The following is a 16,280-nucleotide window of genomic DNA, read 5'->3' on the forward strand; positions in this document are numbered from 1 at the left end:
CAATCCAAGAAACACTCTAAAAAACGCTACCAGCATCGTTTTGTGACAAATAGATTTTTAAATATTTTATTTCATTTCAGCAGTCTGGGGTGGAAACGCAGTGGAAGGTTCAGCTGTAAACTAGGAGGACACTAAAAAAAAAAAATGAATGCCTTCAAACAGTGCAGAACTAAACTATTTTGAATAGATCTGGCATTCAACTGAGCTTTTTTTATACAATGTTCTCCAAGATTCACATGTTGAACAGAAATGAATAACAACAGAACAATGACAACTGTTGTCATTCTTTAACTTACCAATACACCTGCAGCGTGGGTGTTGCACATAATCAAATATAAACAGCAGTATAGACCTGGTAAAGTATCTGCTAATTAATTAGTATCTCACATAACAGAAAGCAGCAGCTCATATAGTTGCAGCAAGTTTGCAGGATACTATCAAAACTGTCTGCGGGTTTTCTGTTTGTTTTTCACCTTTTGGTGAAGGAAAATTACAATTATGGTTGACAGTACAAAGCTGAGACACAGAAACGCTCTACTGATTCTACACATGGATATACAAGATGATTATTCAAAAACCCAAAATCTAAAAATGTAATGGTCTTCTAGTAATTTTAAATCTTTTATGTTATTATATAACATACGTGTCAGAGTCTTCAATTAACCTACAGTTTTAAGAGTAGCATCCTTGTATTCATGCAGGCATTGGACCAGATGACCCTGGAGCTCCCTTCTAACTATACAACAATATGTTTAGTTTAGAAATACATGTTTAATTTCAGCTATTACCCTAAGGTTCAGTGGCTCCCATTGATTTGCCTAGTTACTGAGCTGAAATTAAAAACAGAGGCATTTTCTTGAGGAGTCACTGACTCTTTTTAAACAGTTTCATTAAACAAAGATGCTTCAGTTTTACCCAAGAACACCGTAATAGTACATTTTAAGGGGAAAACTATTTGTTAAAATTCAGATTTCCAAAACCTTTAGCCATTTTTCTATGACTGAGACTTCTGACACCATTATGTTGATTTTTTTAATTCTACTGAGCTCAGTGCTCAGTATGTGATTGTCTTCCCTTTCAGTCATTGCCACTTTTTCCATCTCATGCAGCATCAGTTACTACAGAAGAAGCATTGAATCCAAGCAAAGCAACTATTTTCTATAATTCAAAGGAAAAATAAACAAACCTCTGTTAACCAACGGTTAAAAGTAGTTTGAAAGAATCACAACAAAACTAAAACACAGGAAAATATTGTACATGACAATGCACCTTTACTTAATAGCTAAATCAAATACTGATGAGGGACCTAATCCTGTTTTACTGAAGTGAATTATACAATTCTTACAGATTTTGATGGGAATACATTTAAATTCAAATACTAACTGAAAGTGGCACCAGATTTAGGGGTTTATTTTATATGGCACAAGTAGCTCAGTGGTCTCTCTATCACTTAGGACTTAATTCCTAATAATTTCTGTTCTAGTACTGACTGGTTTGCGATGTTATCTGGTACTTATTTTGAATGTATGTTCACCCAGTCAGAATTGCCCTCAGTGAGATTTTTCAAGCCTAAAAGTCAAGGGAATACAGAATAACTGTGAGCACAACCTACTTAAACAGTGATTTGAGGAACACGTTCAGTGTTATGCATTTTAGCTGCTAAGTGACTCGCCTCATCCGCTTTGAGAACTCGATGTTTTCTACGAGTCCACTTCCAGGAGCAGGCAGAATAGGAATCTCTGCTTCTCTGATAAATTTGCTTCTTTGGGGTCCTCTGTCCAGGTCATTCTTCTTTCGTGTGCTCTTCTGACACCTAAGCTTCTGATCCAAAGCCCTCAAAAGTCAGGGGAGCTTTCAGCTGACTAAAGGAGGCTTAGGACAGACCTTAAATAAGCCAAAGCTACTTGAATACAGTATGCCATTTTCTAGTATGGTAATGTTTTGCGTTCATCTTATTTTTTAAATTATTAATTGATCAATTTTGAATAATCAGATACATTTTTGTGGGTTTCCTGTTTTCAACAGTATGTGCCACTGACATGTTTCAGGAACAAAATATCTACAAATATTTTATGACTTTGTTATTTTATCATAAACATGCTGCAATTTCATTTAAACCAGGACAGACCTATCTAAGTTGTATGGTATACACACATATTTGTAAGTTTTTACTAATGAACAACCAACCATGCACATTCAGCAAAAAAACATTTCTTGTACAGTAACAAATACATTTACAATGCTCACTTAATTTGCTTCACTATGAAAGTCCTCTTATCAATACCCATCTCTCCATCAGCTTTTGGAGAAGCTAACTATGGTCAATATCTTTTTTCATTATCAAAGATGTATTTCTTTTGTAAATAATATATTCTTTTTTCAGAAACAAAGATGTATTTCTTTTGTAAATAATATATGGAGCACACAGAAAGTCAAAATAAGAGAATGAAGATTGTCAGCCATGATAACCAGCAGAAAAACTGGCGGTTCGGTATCTCACATCTAGTCCCCATCAACAGGTTTCAGTGTTGTTAATGGAAATTACTGATGCAGGGTTTCTGAAAACTAGTTTCCTGTACTTAGCTATTTTATAGTACTCCTAAAAGAATCCAATCAATGTCTATGAATGGCTGCAATCAACTAACAAACTGCTTTTAAAGGATATGCATTGTTATCACCGTAAAAAATATTTATTCTCTGCAAGCATTGAATAGATAAGACTTTAGTGGCTTTTTTTTTTTAAATAAACTAATCAGGCCAACTGGATTTTGCTTTACAAAGACATGTCAGAGGCAACTATAGCCAGTGGCTTGCCTACTCCTCTGATCTGACTTTTCCCAGCACCACAAATAAGGGAGCCTAGGGCTGCGTCACTGAATATGAACTTACCTTCCCACAAGCTCTGCAATGATGCCTCCTTTTGGTGAATGTAAATCTGGCCTCACATTTCATGCAGTTTGGCGCTTGAGAATCTGGAACCCAAACTGGAGCCACCTCACCCAAAGTAGTAAATGGCTTTCTGGTGGGAGCTCCAAACTGACCAGCTCTGAGATCATTATCTGGACTATCTGGGGCTACTGCAAGGCACGGACTACTAGAGACCCCAGACTCATACTCTTCTAAATGTTCCCCGTTGGTATCAGCAATAGAGGTATTTAACGATGTCTCACCAGGAAACATATCTGCTGCCAAGGTTTCCCCTAATTTTGCCTTACCAAAGACATTTTTATTTTTAATATTACCTCCACAGTTTGGGGGAACAAGGTCATTCTGTAAATGGTCCGATAATGGCTTTGGAATTTGCAATTTAAGATTTGTAGGTTGTTTGGGTCTTGCACCACCAAAAGGAACACTGATAGGCTGCAGATTAGTTACTGTTTTTGGTGATGTCTGCCCTTGCACAGATGGTACCTGACTGCAGAGATTATGCAAGTAATTTTTCTTCATTTGGTCATCAGTGCTGTTTAAAATGACACCACTCCCTTCCGTGACCTCATTTCCTCTCTGTTCATAAACATTAGTGTAACATTCTGACTTGCTCTCCTCTATCTCCTTTTCCTCTGTCACTGAGTCTTCCTTGGAGGGTAAAGTCTTTGGAATATGAGCAACAATCGGGTTCTGCATTCCATAGGAATCACAACCATTAGACAGAGAGCTCGCTGCTGACGTACCCATAACATCAGAGAGACTGGACCCTTCAAGATCATCTATACAAGTCCCCTTTAAGTCCATGCCTGCCTCCATCATCCCATCTCCGCCTTCTCTACTACTACTACAAGCCTCCTCAGGCTGTTTCATCTGCAACAGTCTTTCATTCTCTCCAAGAGTTTGCTTATTATTCATCTCATTCACTTTAGTCAATTCCCAATTAGTCATCTCCTGAGATTCAGGGAAACACTCTGCCACGCTCAGCAATTCAGTCGTGCTGAGAATTTTTTCACATTCACTGACTTCACTTTCAACAGCACTAACATCCTCAGAGGCAAAACATTCTGTAAAGTGTTCACTGTAATTGCCACTTTCAGACACATTAGGCTGACAAGTCTCAGAGAGCCCAGGTAGCCTAGATTGAAACTGTTCAGCTGCTTGTTCCTTTGTAGCATCTTCTACAATGCAGCTTCCATTACTTGAACCAGGAGAAGAGTTTTTAGCTTCCAGATCTGTTCTCTGAGTAATGTCTTTGTTAGTAAAATCTTCAACTGATGCACAACATTCTTGAGCTTTAATGGTACCATCCACAGGCCTCTGCAACAAGGTCACAACATTTGTCCCTGCAACTATTGACTCTGAGAACAGAGGGTCTCTACTCTTATTAAAATCATCCTTTAATTGAGAGGTGGAGCAAGCAACAGACAAGCTTTCAGAGGAAGCACAAACCAAATGTTTAACAGAGTCATCCTCAGTGTACAGCTGATCTAACTGTACTCCTTGTTTCTCTGTATCTGTATCTTTTTCAGTAGATCCATTTACCGTAACAGTAAACTGATCACTCTGACGGTTTTCATTATCCAGTGTAAAGCTAATAGTGTCCATTAGAGACTGACTGTTGTAATTTTTACAATCCAACAAATCATCACTTTGTAGTGTCCTTTTGTCACAGGTATGCATGACTGCCACCACTAGAACGTTTTTTTCTTCTGGCAAGCAGGCTATATTTCCACATTTGTTTTCTCCTGTTTCCAAAGTATTACACTGATCATCCCAATTACTATTTCTCTTAATTAACTGATCATCTGCTGTTGCCTGGTCATCAATCCACATGGTTGGGGTCTCTGAGTTTATGCTAAGATCTTTTCCATTAGCACAGCTGTCCCCTGCTCCTGTTGATGTGGTGGCTGAATGAGCCAGGGAAAAAGATTTTAATCTTTGCTGACACTCATTAGGAATTGTAGCATCGTTTGTGTTGGTCAGAGCTGGATTAAATGAGAGACGATGAGACGGGGGCTCTAAAATCTGATTCCACTTTGCACCCAATAATGTAGGTGAAACAGCATCATCTGAAAAAGTAATGGTTTAAATATGAATACGTTATACACCCAGCATAGCAATGCAACTCTCAGCTCTATAAGAGAGTTTCTACCCACGGTTCCAGTAACTATTATATGTAAATGAAACTACTCCCAAAACACAAATACACAGATGTTTGAATATCAGTACAGCAGCAAAACACTTCTTGCAATACACAAGCATGCTTAGTCAATAGCTATTGTGGTAACTGCATTGAGATCCTGGAACAGAAGAGCATTTTAGCTAGGACAGGCAAAGCTAACTTACAGACTGACACTTCAGGTAGGAAGAAAGGGGGAGATGGCCCAACACAACTACAAAATATTTGGCATCCACCAGAGCAAATGGAGGAAACTAAATCAAGCATAGACTTGATACTTTGAATATACAGTAAAACAATGAACAATCACAGTCCACTTAACTGTGTTCAATCAACTGCATGTTCCTGCATGCTGTCACAGGAATCAAAAAGCAAAAAAGCCTTTGTTAACCCCCCCCAATCCATACAGAATTAAAAGTTCAACATCCAGGTACCTTGTAAACAAATACTTTAAAACACAGTGTCTCCTATTATACTGTATTTTCAGGCACACTTTGGAAGTTTCCTGATTAATTGCATGTTTTTGTAACTGAACAGGGGTCACCCCAATTAGTGAGGCTGGTCAGCTTTCTACTGTAACAAGCTTCACTTTGTGAAGTTTGTGCTCTGGCAACAAGGTCACTGCACTCAGGTCTCCTAATAGTGCAGAAGAATGTTTAAATACAACTCTTTTGACTGAATTGTTAAGAATAAATTGTGTAAAAACTTTGATCCCATTAGGCTTTGTAAGAAACATTAACAAACTCGGCGAGTCTGACAATACGCCCATTCAAAGTTCTTTCTGACAGTGAACATCTAGGAGCAATACAAGATATATAATACTGGCAGTAATATGGGATAGATGCGATGAATGGACAATGTCCTCTGACAAGCAAGCTATGTAAAATTCACAGAGAACGTTGCAAGTTATAAGATCAGTCTGCAGCTCATGAAAAACAAGGTGAGGCTTCTTCCCCTGATATAAAGCATGAGCATTTACATTATTTTTCAAATAAATCACTCACCTTCATTCTGTTCAAATTCATCTAAAACCTTATCGAGGTTATATGCCTCTGCTTGGAAATAGTTCTCCATTTGTCAGGAAATGCCTCCCAGTTCCTTGCCTGAACCTGTCAATAGAGCGACATTTCAATATGTATTCCCCGATTCAACAGAAAATACTTCCCTTATAAATCTATTCCAAATCTAAACATACTGCATTCACAAATCCAGGGCATTTTCCAGTAATTAGAATTCCTTCTGCTCTGCAACTAGCTTAATCCAAATTAAAGGCTTCCAAATTAAAGGCTGTTAGGATTTTTTTTTTTTTTTTTTTTTTTTTAAAAAAGAGTAGCCTTCAAAGTTTACAAATTCTGTAATTTGTTGAAATGTACATGTTTTATATGTGACAATTAATTGTTAAAAAGATAATCAGCTACTTAAGAGAACATTTAAAATAAACAAAAAAACCCCAACATGCGGACAGGAACAATTTTAACAGTAAATTGGTTGATGAGGGCCAGGTGGCTACAGCAACAATGTTGTTAACATCTGAGGAAAGTAGGTTCATTTTCATATGTTGGCTGTCAGTGAAGCTGAAAATATCTTCACCAGAACAGAAAGAATACCGAACAAGGAGAGTCAGCAAATCTAAGTCATTTCTAAGTATGCTTCACTCAACACCACACAACACATTATATGCAAGACTCTCTCTGCTTAGTCAGAGCATTTTTCGTTCAATGGAGTGTCTTTCAAAGCTGCAGAAATACAAGGACTTCCTCAGCTTGAGAGAGACTTTTCTTTGGGAAGTAGCAGTAAGACATGAGAGGAGTGCAGGACAGAAATATTTAAGCCTGATTTCTGTGACGTAGAACATTCCCAACTGTCCTGAAGAGGTCAAAGACAGTTTGACCTCTTCAGGACACACACACTGGAAATTAAAACATGTACAATGGTCTGGTCCTGCTAGTGTAAGGTTGGTCCTTGCAACACTTAAGCGGGAAACTCACTTTTTCCACCTCAAACTTTTATTTTCATTAAATAAAAAATAATAATCAGATCCCTTTTTCATGAATCCCATAAGAGGAGGAATCTTCAATTTGTAGTTCCTGGCATCATTTCTACCTTAACTGAAAAAGCAGAGTCTTTTCAGTCCTCTGATTAAGTGTCATGCTGTAGTCACATGCTTTTGTCAGCATGGCTCTTCACCAAAATGAAAGGCGGTGTTTCAAGGACCTGTCTCAACGGTTGCCAATTTTAAAAAGTGGATAATACCGCATCTGCATTTACAAGGAACAATTAAAGCTGATAAGCTCAATATTTAGCCTGTTAAAAGTTTCAGAGATCCAAGGATGGTGCTAATGGAAGCTTCTTATTTGCTTCATCAATGGTCTGACTCCTAATCTGATGAAGCAAATGAGTTCACAAAAGCTTGTGCTCTGATTTATTTAGTTTGTCTCTAAAGGTGCATATCTACGGTGCTTTCTGACAGACCCCTCAGACCCTCACAGTAGCTTTCAATAATATGCCTCCATTTGGTTATAAAAAAAATGACAAAGCAACGTAATCTAGTGAACTACACACACAACTGACGCTGGGAAGATCTGGGTTTAAGGTTTCGTGATGGGCTTTGGACAAGAAATTTTATTCTGTCTGTGCTTGTTTTCCTATATGCACAATAGGGACATATGCACCAACTCAACAATCTTTTATTCCAGAGGTGCTTTAAGAATGAATGTTTGTCAAGTACTTTGAAACAAGCGCTGGGTATGATCTGAATTTGAATTGTTCCTGATTTATTAGCCATTACTTCCCTCAGAGGAAGGCACTAGGACACCCAGAAAAAGCCTATTAAGATAACTCCCCCTCCCCCCATTAAAAAGAGAACAGTCCCAGGGTAGAAAGGAAAGTAATAAGGAAAAAGGTAAGAATAGAAAAGTCATTTTTCTATAAGCCTCACATATCCAGTCAAGTAACACTTCAGCCATGGCAACACTAGGAATATGATCGTTTGCTAACAAATTATGCCAGCAGTGAGACATACTGATCTAGTTCTAAAACATTAAATCCTAATCTAGTCACTTTCACCATTAAAATGTGCACCGTAGGATGCCCAATGTACACAGAGCATTTAATTTATTATCTGAATATCAACTGAAGCAGAATGGGAGGAAAGGGGCCTTTATGCTCCCCAGAATTTGTTTCAATACCTGTGTGAAAAGGGGGGCATTGGGGAGTGTCATTTTGAAATAGGAAATAGTCTGATAATTACCTCCGCTCTTTTAGTAACAGCCGGATGGGGGGTTTAGGACCCACCCCACAATACAATATCAGCTGAGGCAGGGAACAATTATAGCAATGTTACAATCTAAAGCTGCATTTCACTTTAACCCTTTCCCTCCAATGTGTCTATTTGAGGAAACATATCTCTTAGAAACCTATTGATTAAGATAATTTTTTTTTTTAAGATTTTTTTTTTTTTTAAACTAGAATGACATTAAACACAACACTGTCTTTAATGTGGATGACAGTTGTTTAAAGAACACACAGGGGCTAGGGATAGAAGTTACATATAAACCAGTTTAAGTCATCAGAAACTGGTTTAAACCTGTAAGAGAACAGAAGGTCAGCGAACATAAACCAGTTTCAAAATGACTGACACTAGTACCAGACTTAACTGATTTGGGTCAAACTGGTTTATGAAACTTCTGTCCCAGATCCCTTCCTGGTTCAAGTTAAATCACAGTCCCCCAGCATCCCAGTATGCTTTCCAGCCCTGGCCTGGGCTGTGCTGTCTGCTCCAGCAGAGAAGATCTGGGGGCAAGGAGGCAGGGACTGGCCCACCCACCCACCAAGGCAAACCCTGGCTGGGGTCTAGGGCCAGGGAACAGGGTTAAACTTCCCTTCCCCCGAGTACAGAGATGCCCTGCCCTGCTAAAAACTTACTGCTGGCTGCAAATGTGGACGACAAATCCCAGAGGCACCTGGAAACAGGAAGAGGACATGATGGGGCAACCCTGCAGAGTCCTGCTGCTGTGATTCTGGACTGCAAATCACAGAGACACTGGGGGGCACGAGAAAGAGGAAGCGAACACACAGCCCATGCTGGCTATGTGCCAGAGAGCCGTGCTCCAGCCCCCCCCCCCCACCTTCTAGCCTGAGCCACTGCAGGCATGTGGCTGCATTTCCTGAATCAAAGGTGAATGTCTGTCCAGTTGTTTCTCAGTTTAATCTCTGCAGTTTAGACTAATCTGCAAAGACTGAATCGATTCAGCCTCGGGCTTTTTGACTGTCTGTACTTAGCCTAGCTAGCAGGACAGAGTTAATGCAACACCGTAAGGGCAAGAAATCAAACATTTAAATGTCAGTAAATGCAGAATTACAGTTTATAAACTCAAACTTGGCTTTGATTCCTGGTGCTTATACCTCAGCATGACCTCAATTATAAATATGTCAATATATAATACAACCAAAATGGCTTATTCTACACTTTAAGGACAGATACAAAACAAATCAGTTTAAAGAAAAATCAGTTCAATAGCAAGTTATGAACTCTACCAGGCACGAGCCCACAAAACCAATCCATCAGAAAGCTAATGGGTTTTGCCAGGAAATCCAGAGACTACAACCATGATTTTAGAACCTCCCAAATCTGCCCCAGTGTACTGCACTCTCCCTGGCTCCAGATTTAAGATCACCCAATGTAAGAGGTGAACAGGTGCATGACTACTTCATTTACAATACTTAGACATATAAGAAGTTATGTGGAGCAATGGAAGAAAAATAACTTTAAGAAATCAGAAGCCTGAGAAAAGCTCAGCAGTTTTCACTCCATATTACACAGGCTTCCTTGCAGCAGCTAAAGTCTTGTTGTGCAGATTTAGAGATTTGCTTAGAAGCCAGGTTTTGACTTCCAACAGCTTGTAATCTTGGATCCCTACAGAAGCTCCCTATAAATCAGCGCATTATTAGGCTGCCTAGCACACCCACTAAGTCCATGTACTTGAAACCTTTCATAACAGTTTCCAATGAAACAAGTGATTGCAACAGACTGCATAGCTTCTTAAACTGAAGATTTCTAAATTGGTTCTTGGAGGTTAAGAAGGAACAGCTGAACTAGCTCAAACAAAACAGCCAGCAAAAAGCTACAGAGGTTCCTTTGCACCTTTTCTTCCCTCTAATTTCAATACCTTTATCCAGAGCACCCAGCGAACATTCAAAACAGATGCCTTTACTAAATGTCTCAAAACACTCGCCTATCTTAATCCATATTCCTCCTCAACAATTCACATCTTGTATGAAACACTCTACAAATCACTGACAAAAATTAACTCAATTATCCAGACTATTATTCTATCCAAAGTATTATACATTTCACATCTGGACTGTTTGCATTTAATTGAGACTATGCTGGATTGGCCGCAATCCTGCAGATAACCATGGGTGAATAATTACTCTGAATCCAAGCCCCACTGAAGTCAACAAGCTTCCAATCCAAAATGTATGTAAGCACTTGTGAACCAGGACCCTTTGACAAGCATCTGCTAGGACACGGGTGGTCAACCTGTGGCACAGACCGCCTCTGTGTGGCATTCAGCAGACTGGGGAGGGGACAGGCAGCACAGTGGCAGAGGGTAGGAAGCAAAAAGCAGAGCAGCCAATTGGGTAGAGGAAAGGGAACAAAGTGACACTCAAGAAGGATGTAGGGCTAATGAGTGGCACACCTCCCAAAAAGGTTGTTCCCACTAAGCTAGGAATCCTTTTTCTCAGCAACAGCATGAACAACAAACCTCCTTAAAACCACCACTTTCTATTTTTTCCCGATATCCAACAATAGAAGAAAGAGTTCTTAGGTGCACAAATACTTCTGTTGTAGGCTTGCTCAGTTAATATTAACACCACTGTTAATAATCACTGACCTATTAGCTAGTGGGGTGAGGAGAAACATTATTACATAGATGGTCTCTGAAAACATATTTTATGTGGCTTGGAAGCATTCAAATCCAATTACTCCATGCTGAAATCTCATCAGCATGAGACTGTTTAGGGTTGATTTTCAAAAACCTTAAAACAAGAGTTTTAGAGTGTATTAAAATATATTCACATAGGGTTTCAACCAAATTTTTCTACTTAATCACGCCCACATTTTGTCCATCACATGATCTATTAGCTTGTTCCTAGATGTCATTTCAGCCAAAAACAAGATCAAAAAAGAAAGACAAAAACACAAAAAGCAACAATAAAACTTTATTGCAAAAGGTACTATTTTTATTGATTTTCATGCCTCTCTCTCAAATAACAAGGGCTTTACAAAAAAAGACAAAACAATATGTAATATAAGTTTTAAAGTCTTCAGAGAATTTATGGAACTACCTGTTCATCAATAAGAGAACAAGCCAACACAAACCACTCTTAATACTTTACACTCACTATCTTGCTGGTCTTACACAGCACAATTCAATTTATATTTAAAAGATATACTTCAAAAAGTTGTCTGTATAATCTAAAGTGTTTAAATGAGCAAATGGCAATTTAAAATTGCCCTATACCGATGGAATTTTTAATGCCTCCTTTAAAAAAAAAAAATCACAATAAAGGGACTAGTTTGCAAATAAATATATATTTCACCAAGTTTGAAGCCTAAATATTAAGAACATCAGAACCCACCTAATCAAAACTTCAGTGGACTTTCCTGAATTTCACAGTCCAAGCAGAATCACACAAAGTACACAAAGAGCATTAGAAGAGACCATCACAATGCAATTTTAAGATTATTCCACTTAATAAGTCATAATGAAATGCACTGTTTTTCAACCTGTGACTAGTGACTTAGTTGTCCTTTAAATGAGCTCTTGCTGCCTAGCCAGAGTAGCTATTTACCAAAAGAAGTCTGCTGGAAATCCTTAAGTCTAACATGATCACATAATATTATTTAACAAATAACTCTCCAAATAACAAAGCAGCAGAACCACAACCTCAATGCCCTTTCCTGACAAAAGAAGTTGAGTGTTCATACTGCAAATGGAAGGCAGCACTGTTCTTAGCTCAGTATACCCTCCCCAATGCATCTCAGCCTGCCTGGGATCAAATATTTCACCTCTGTATGGCCAATGATTAAAGATGGAAGTGAAAACTCAAATGGCTCTAGTACAACATGCCACAGTGAACTGACAGATGTGGTCCCTGGAGTCTAGCATTTTATTTTTATAAAATCTTTAGCCTTCTGCTAAAACACACTTTACATATAACAACAAAACAAGCCTTTGTTCCTTGCTGCTGCCTCCTATTCTAAAGGATAGCCTAGCATTTAAGAGGTTTGTCCGCAGATCTGGAACACCTCTTGACTGTTAATCATATTAGTTCCACACAGTGCTCCATCGCAATAAAGACTCACGCCTTTATAAATATTTATATATCTAGGGAGAGGCACATGAGTGCCTGCACAACTTGGATTTTAGAAAACTAAGGATGAAACAAGTCTGAGAAGAGAAGACTCCAATTATATTTTACCATGCGTGTCTTCCAAAAAATGTTCTTTGCCCAATCCTGTATATGCTTAATCATGTAAAACAGTCTCTCCAACGAGGCTGCTAACACACGTAGTCAATGTTTGTGGGAATAAGGGCCTGACAGATGGGACTATCTTGGTAGACAGCAGAGGCAACAGGAAAAGCATATAAAGGCAGGGGCTCTTCACTATTCACCTTATTGTTTCATTTAGCAAATTACAATATCCAAGCTCCTACTAAACAAAGTGGATCAGGGCAGTGGGTTAACTGCCATGTATTCAGTCCCATGTATCTATTCAAATCAAAGCAAGTCATATGACTCAATCATTACACAACTTTGATTTTCTCCTTCAGTAAAATATTTCTACTAAAGATCTTTGTTTAGCCTATTACCTCTTCCTTCATATACATCAAATTGATATTTGGAACTGCTGCTGCAACCTAAACAATCAAGTATATTAGCAAACTGCATATTAGTGTAATTACGTAAATTGAAAAGGATTGTCTTCTATCAATCTGCACTTTAAAAAGAGTCACAGTTAAATGTTTTATTCAAAATATCTTCAGTGGTTCAAGCTTAATGTACTTTATTTGTTACTGAAAAAGAATAATAAACCAGAACTAAAGAAACTACATACAATGGGCTATGGCACAGAGGAAGGAGACAGTTTGTAATTTACTGCAGGTGCATATACACATTCAAATGACCTGGGAGAATTCTCCTGGGTTAGTTCCCTTGTTAGAAAAACTTATCCAGAGATGCCTAAACAGACATTCAAATGCTGAGGCCCTGAAGAGCAAAGAGCTTGCAGTGCTGATGCTGCACAGGTAGGGAGCTCCCATGCACACAACTCAGCATGCTCTGTAGGCTCCCTCAGTCCACCTGGAGACAGAACAGCAGCAATGCACAGGGCAGCACTGATTGAGTCAGTCTGCTCAGGGCCAACCTGAGTATCCCCACAAAGCATAAGGTGGAACTATGAGGGGGTGTATTCTGCTCTCTGCTTAGCTAGCACAGCAGAGATCAGCCTGAGCAACACACCGTCTCCTGGTGGGAGGAGGATCAAATCACCCTGAGTGCTGGAGGACTGTGCTGTGGCTTCTCTTCTCTCAGAAGGGTAAGTTGTACAGACATTTGCTCTCCCAAAGGAATCCCTGGTTGTTCCCATCTTATTTTTCTCCTGGAGAGGCCATTTTTGATCTGGGATAAAAATCCTTAACATCTGTACACTTGTGGTTTCTCCTTGGAGAGTACTGACTCTCCGAGAAGAAACTGAATGTCTGTATATGGCCCAAGCCACTGAAAAGATGACTCCAACTCCAAAGCAGACCCCCAAAACTGCACAGCTTAGTCCACTATATCAAAATACAAGATGGTTAAAAAGAAAAGAAAAGAAAGAAGAAACCCTATTTTCACATCCTGAATTCAGTGTTTATCAGTATTGGTACCTACCAATTTCTGAACCACCTGTTGCTGCAGTTTTAATAGCCAACCTTAAATTTATTTTTGTTTTCCTTCTTTCTTCCTTTTGAAATGGTCTGGGTTGAAAACTGAGTTTAAACTGAGATACTTATGAAAGTTATATGGAGTGCAAAGAGAACAGCTAGGCAAACTGCTGGCTAAAAGCTTTGTGGAAGATCCTACCAGATGTACCACAAATACTGATCAGTAGCACTTGGTGTTCCAAACTCAAATTTACCACGACTGAAGAAGACTGTCTCAAGTGATGATTCTGTGATGGAGGCTGGGACCCTCAAATCACTTATTGTAAATTCTGTCTTGGACAGGGAAAGCTAACAAAATAATCCACTGCATCAATTAGACAACTTCCAAAGCCCATCCACTACGCTGGGACATGTTACAGGTATAATTTACAAAGTCTGTGTTTACTGATCAATTTGCCAAATGTACATATAATGGCAAGGACTGCTTGGCATCTACACAAGGTGTTCTCTCTCTCTCCCCAGTGTGTTCTCCTCCTCCCGCCCCACCACTCTCCTTTAAAACTTATGAACTTATGTTTGTTCCATTTGGCCAGTCTGGAAGACTGAAGTGATCACCAATATCCATTACTGTGCATGCTTTTCACTCATTGGGATATGATCCCCCAAATCCTTTTTATGTGGTTTCAGATATAAATCCTTCTTCAGATAGAGGCTAATCTCTTAAAACTAAATACTATGAAGAATTATACATCTTGTCCCCAAAATGCAACAAAACAATGAACACTTCCAAGTACTTATAAAATAAGTTATTTGCACCACAAACTCACAACTGCTTTAGTATAACGTATATAAAATAATATATCAGTCACCACAGTGTGAAGGTACTACATACTGAAGACAAACTTTTATCAGTAGTCAGAAAGAGGACCAAAAAAACTGATTGTCAGACCTCCCTAAAGTTAGCTGTGGGTCTGAACAGGTTACCCTTGATGGTTGCCTTCCAGGAAACCAGTGCTGTGCTATTCTGCAGCTTCTAAGTAGGTGATGCCCTGTGCCAAGAGACGCAAGAGTTGGGGGGTTTTTTCATTCCTGACAAAGTAGCAAGATTCATGTGCATCCTAGTCTCTTGTGATACGGAGTTCTAAAACCCAAGATCCTCTGCCTGGTACATTCTGCCCACTGCCTCCAAGAATTTTTCACTTTTTGGACTGGCAGCCTCAAAGCTTTCAAGGGTTAGTCCACATGGTACTTACAAAAGGGTGGGTTCATCTTAATATTCACATTAACACCTTTTCATAGCAAAGGATATGACCCATATAAAAATAGTCATGGAAGGAAAAATGCTGAAAGGACCACAAACAACAACTGCAACTAACAGACAGGCTATGCCAAAGTACTGTAACACCAACTGTCCTATTTAACAGTCCAAAAAAATGAAGAACATTCAGATCCAGGTTACCCCATGACCATACACTGCGTTTAAAAGCAACATTCAGCACTCAATAACACACACATTGTAAAGTCAGGTGCAACGATTTGAGAATGAACCATAGCCTTCAATATGACCTTTGGCATGCTGATCCTTTATTAAAGAACTACATTGCAGTAAGTTAAACTGTCTTTGGTATTTAATTGTAATTCAAAACAATTTATTTCAAAAGCTATGCAACAACCTCACTGCCATAACTAACAGTGCTTTTGAAAATTTGGCTTCTGTAGAAAACGCATTATCCTTTTAAAAATATTTATTAAATTAGTGGCCTAAAAATTTAAGTTAAACAAAATTTTAACAAAAGTATTTTAAAGTACCACTTGAACAAATTTTTATTCCGCTTTGCCACCCAAAATTCACCCAAAATCACAAGTGACAAAGTTATCATCCATTGTTGAGGGAGCTGGCAGGGGTTATTGCAGGGCCCTTGGCACAGCTTTACGAGCACTCGTAGTGCTCAGACCAGGTGCCAGATGATTGGAAGATAGCCAGCGTGGTCCCCATCTTTAAAAAAGGGAGGAGGGAGAACCTGGGCAACTATAGGCCCGTCAGTCTTACCTCAATCCTGGGGAAACTCTTTGAGAAGATCATCAAGGAGCACATCTGTGATGCTCCAGCATCGGGGATGATGCTCAAAGGCAACCAGCACAGTTTCATTAGGGGCAGGTCATGTCAGACCAACCTGATTGCCTTTTACGATCAGGTCACAAAAGCACTGGATGAAGGTGTTGCCATGGATTTAGTCTTT

The 16,280-nt window shown here is 39.0% G+C and overlaps 1 protein-coding gene across 3 annotated transcripts in view; it reads right to left on the reverse strand.

Moving 5' to 3' along the window:
- The window catches only part of ZFYVE9 (zinc finger FYVE-type containing 9), an 85,265-nt gene that overhangs the window by 41,346 nt on the left and 27,639 nt on the right, over positions 1 to 16,280 (reverse strand). For all 3 annotated transcript variants that reach the window (XM_006035178.2, XM_025191339.1, XM_025191338.1), the window contains 2 exons: positions 6,112 to 6,216; positions 2,890 to 4,997 (listed from right to left, as the gene is read on the reverse strand). In XM_006035178.2, coding sequence (XP_006035240.1) covers positions 2,890 to 4,997; positions 6,112 to 6,181 — 2,178 coding nt within the window. In that variant the 5' untranslated portion in view covers positions 6,182 to 6,216. The remainder of the gene's footprint in view (positions 1 to 2,889; positions 4,998 to 6,111; positions 6,217 to 16,280) is intronic.

This window comes from Alligator sinensis, unplaced genomic scaffold, assembly GCF_000455745.1.
Source record: "Alligator sinensis unplaced genomic scaffold, ASM45574v1 scaffold63_1, whole genome shotgun sequence".
Lineage (NCBI taxonomy): Eukaryota > Metazoa > Chordata > Crocodylia > Alligatoridae > Alligator > Alligator sinensis.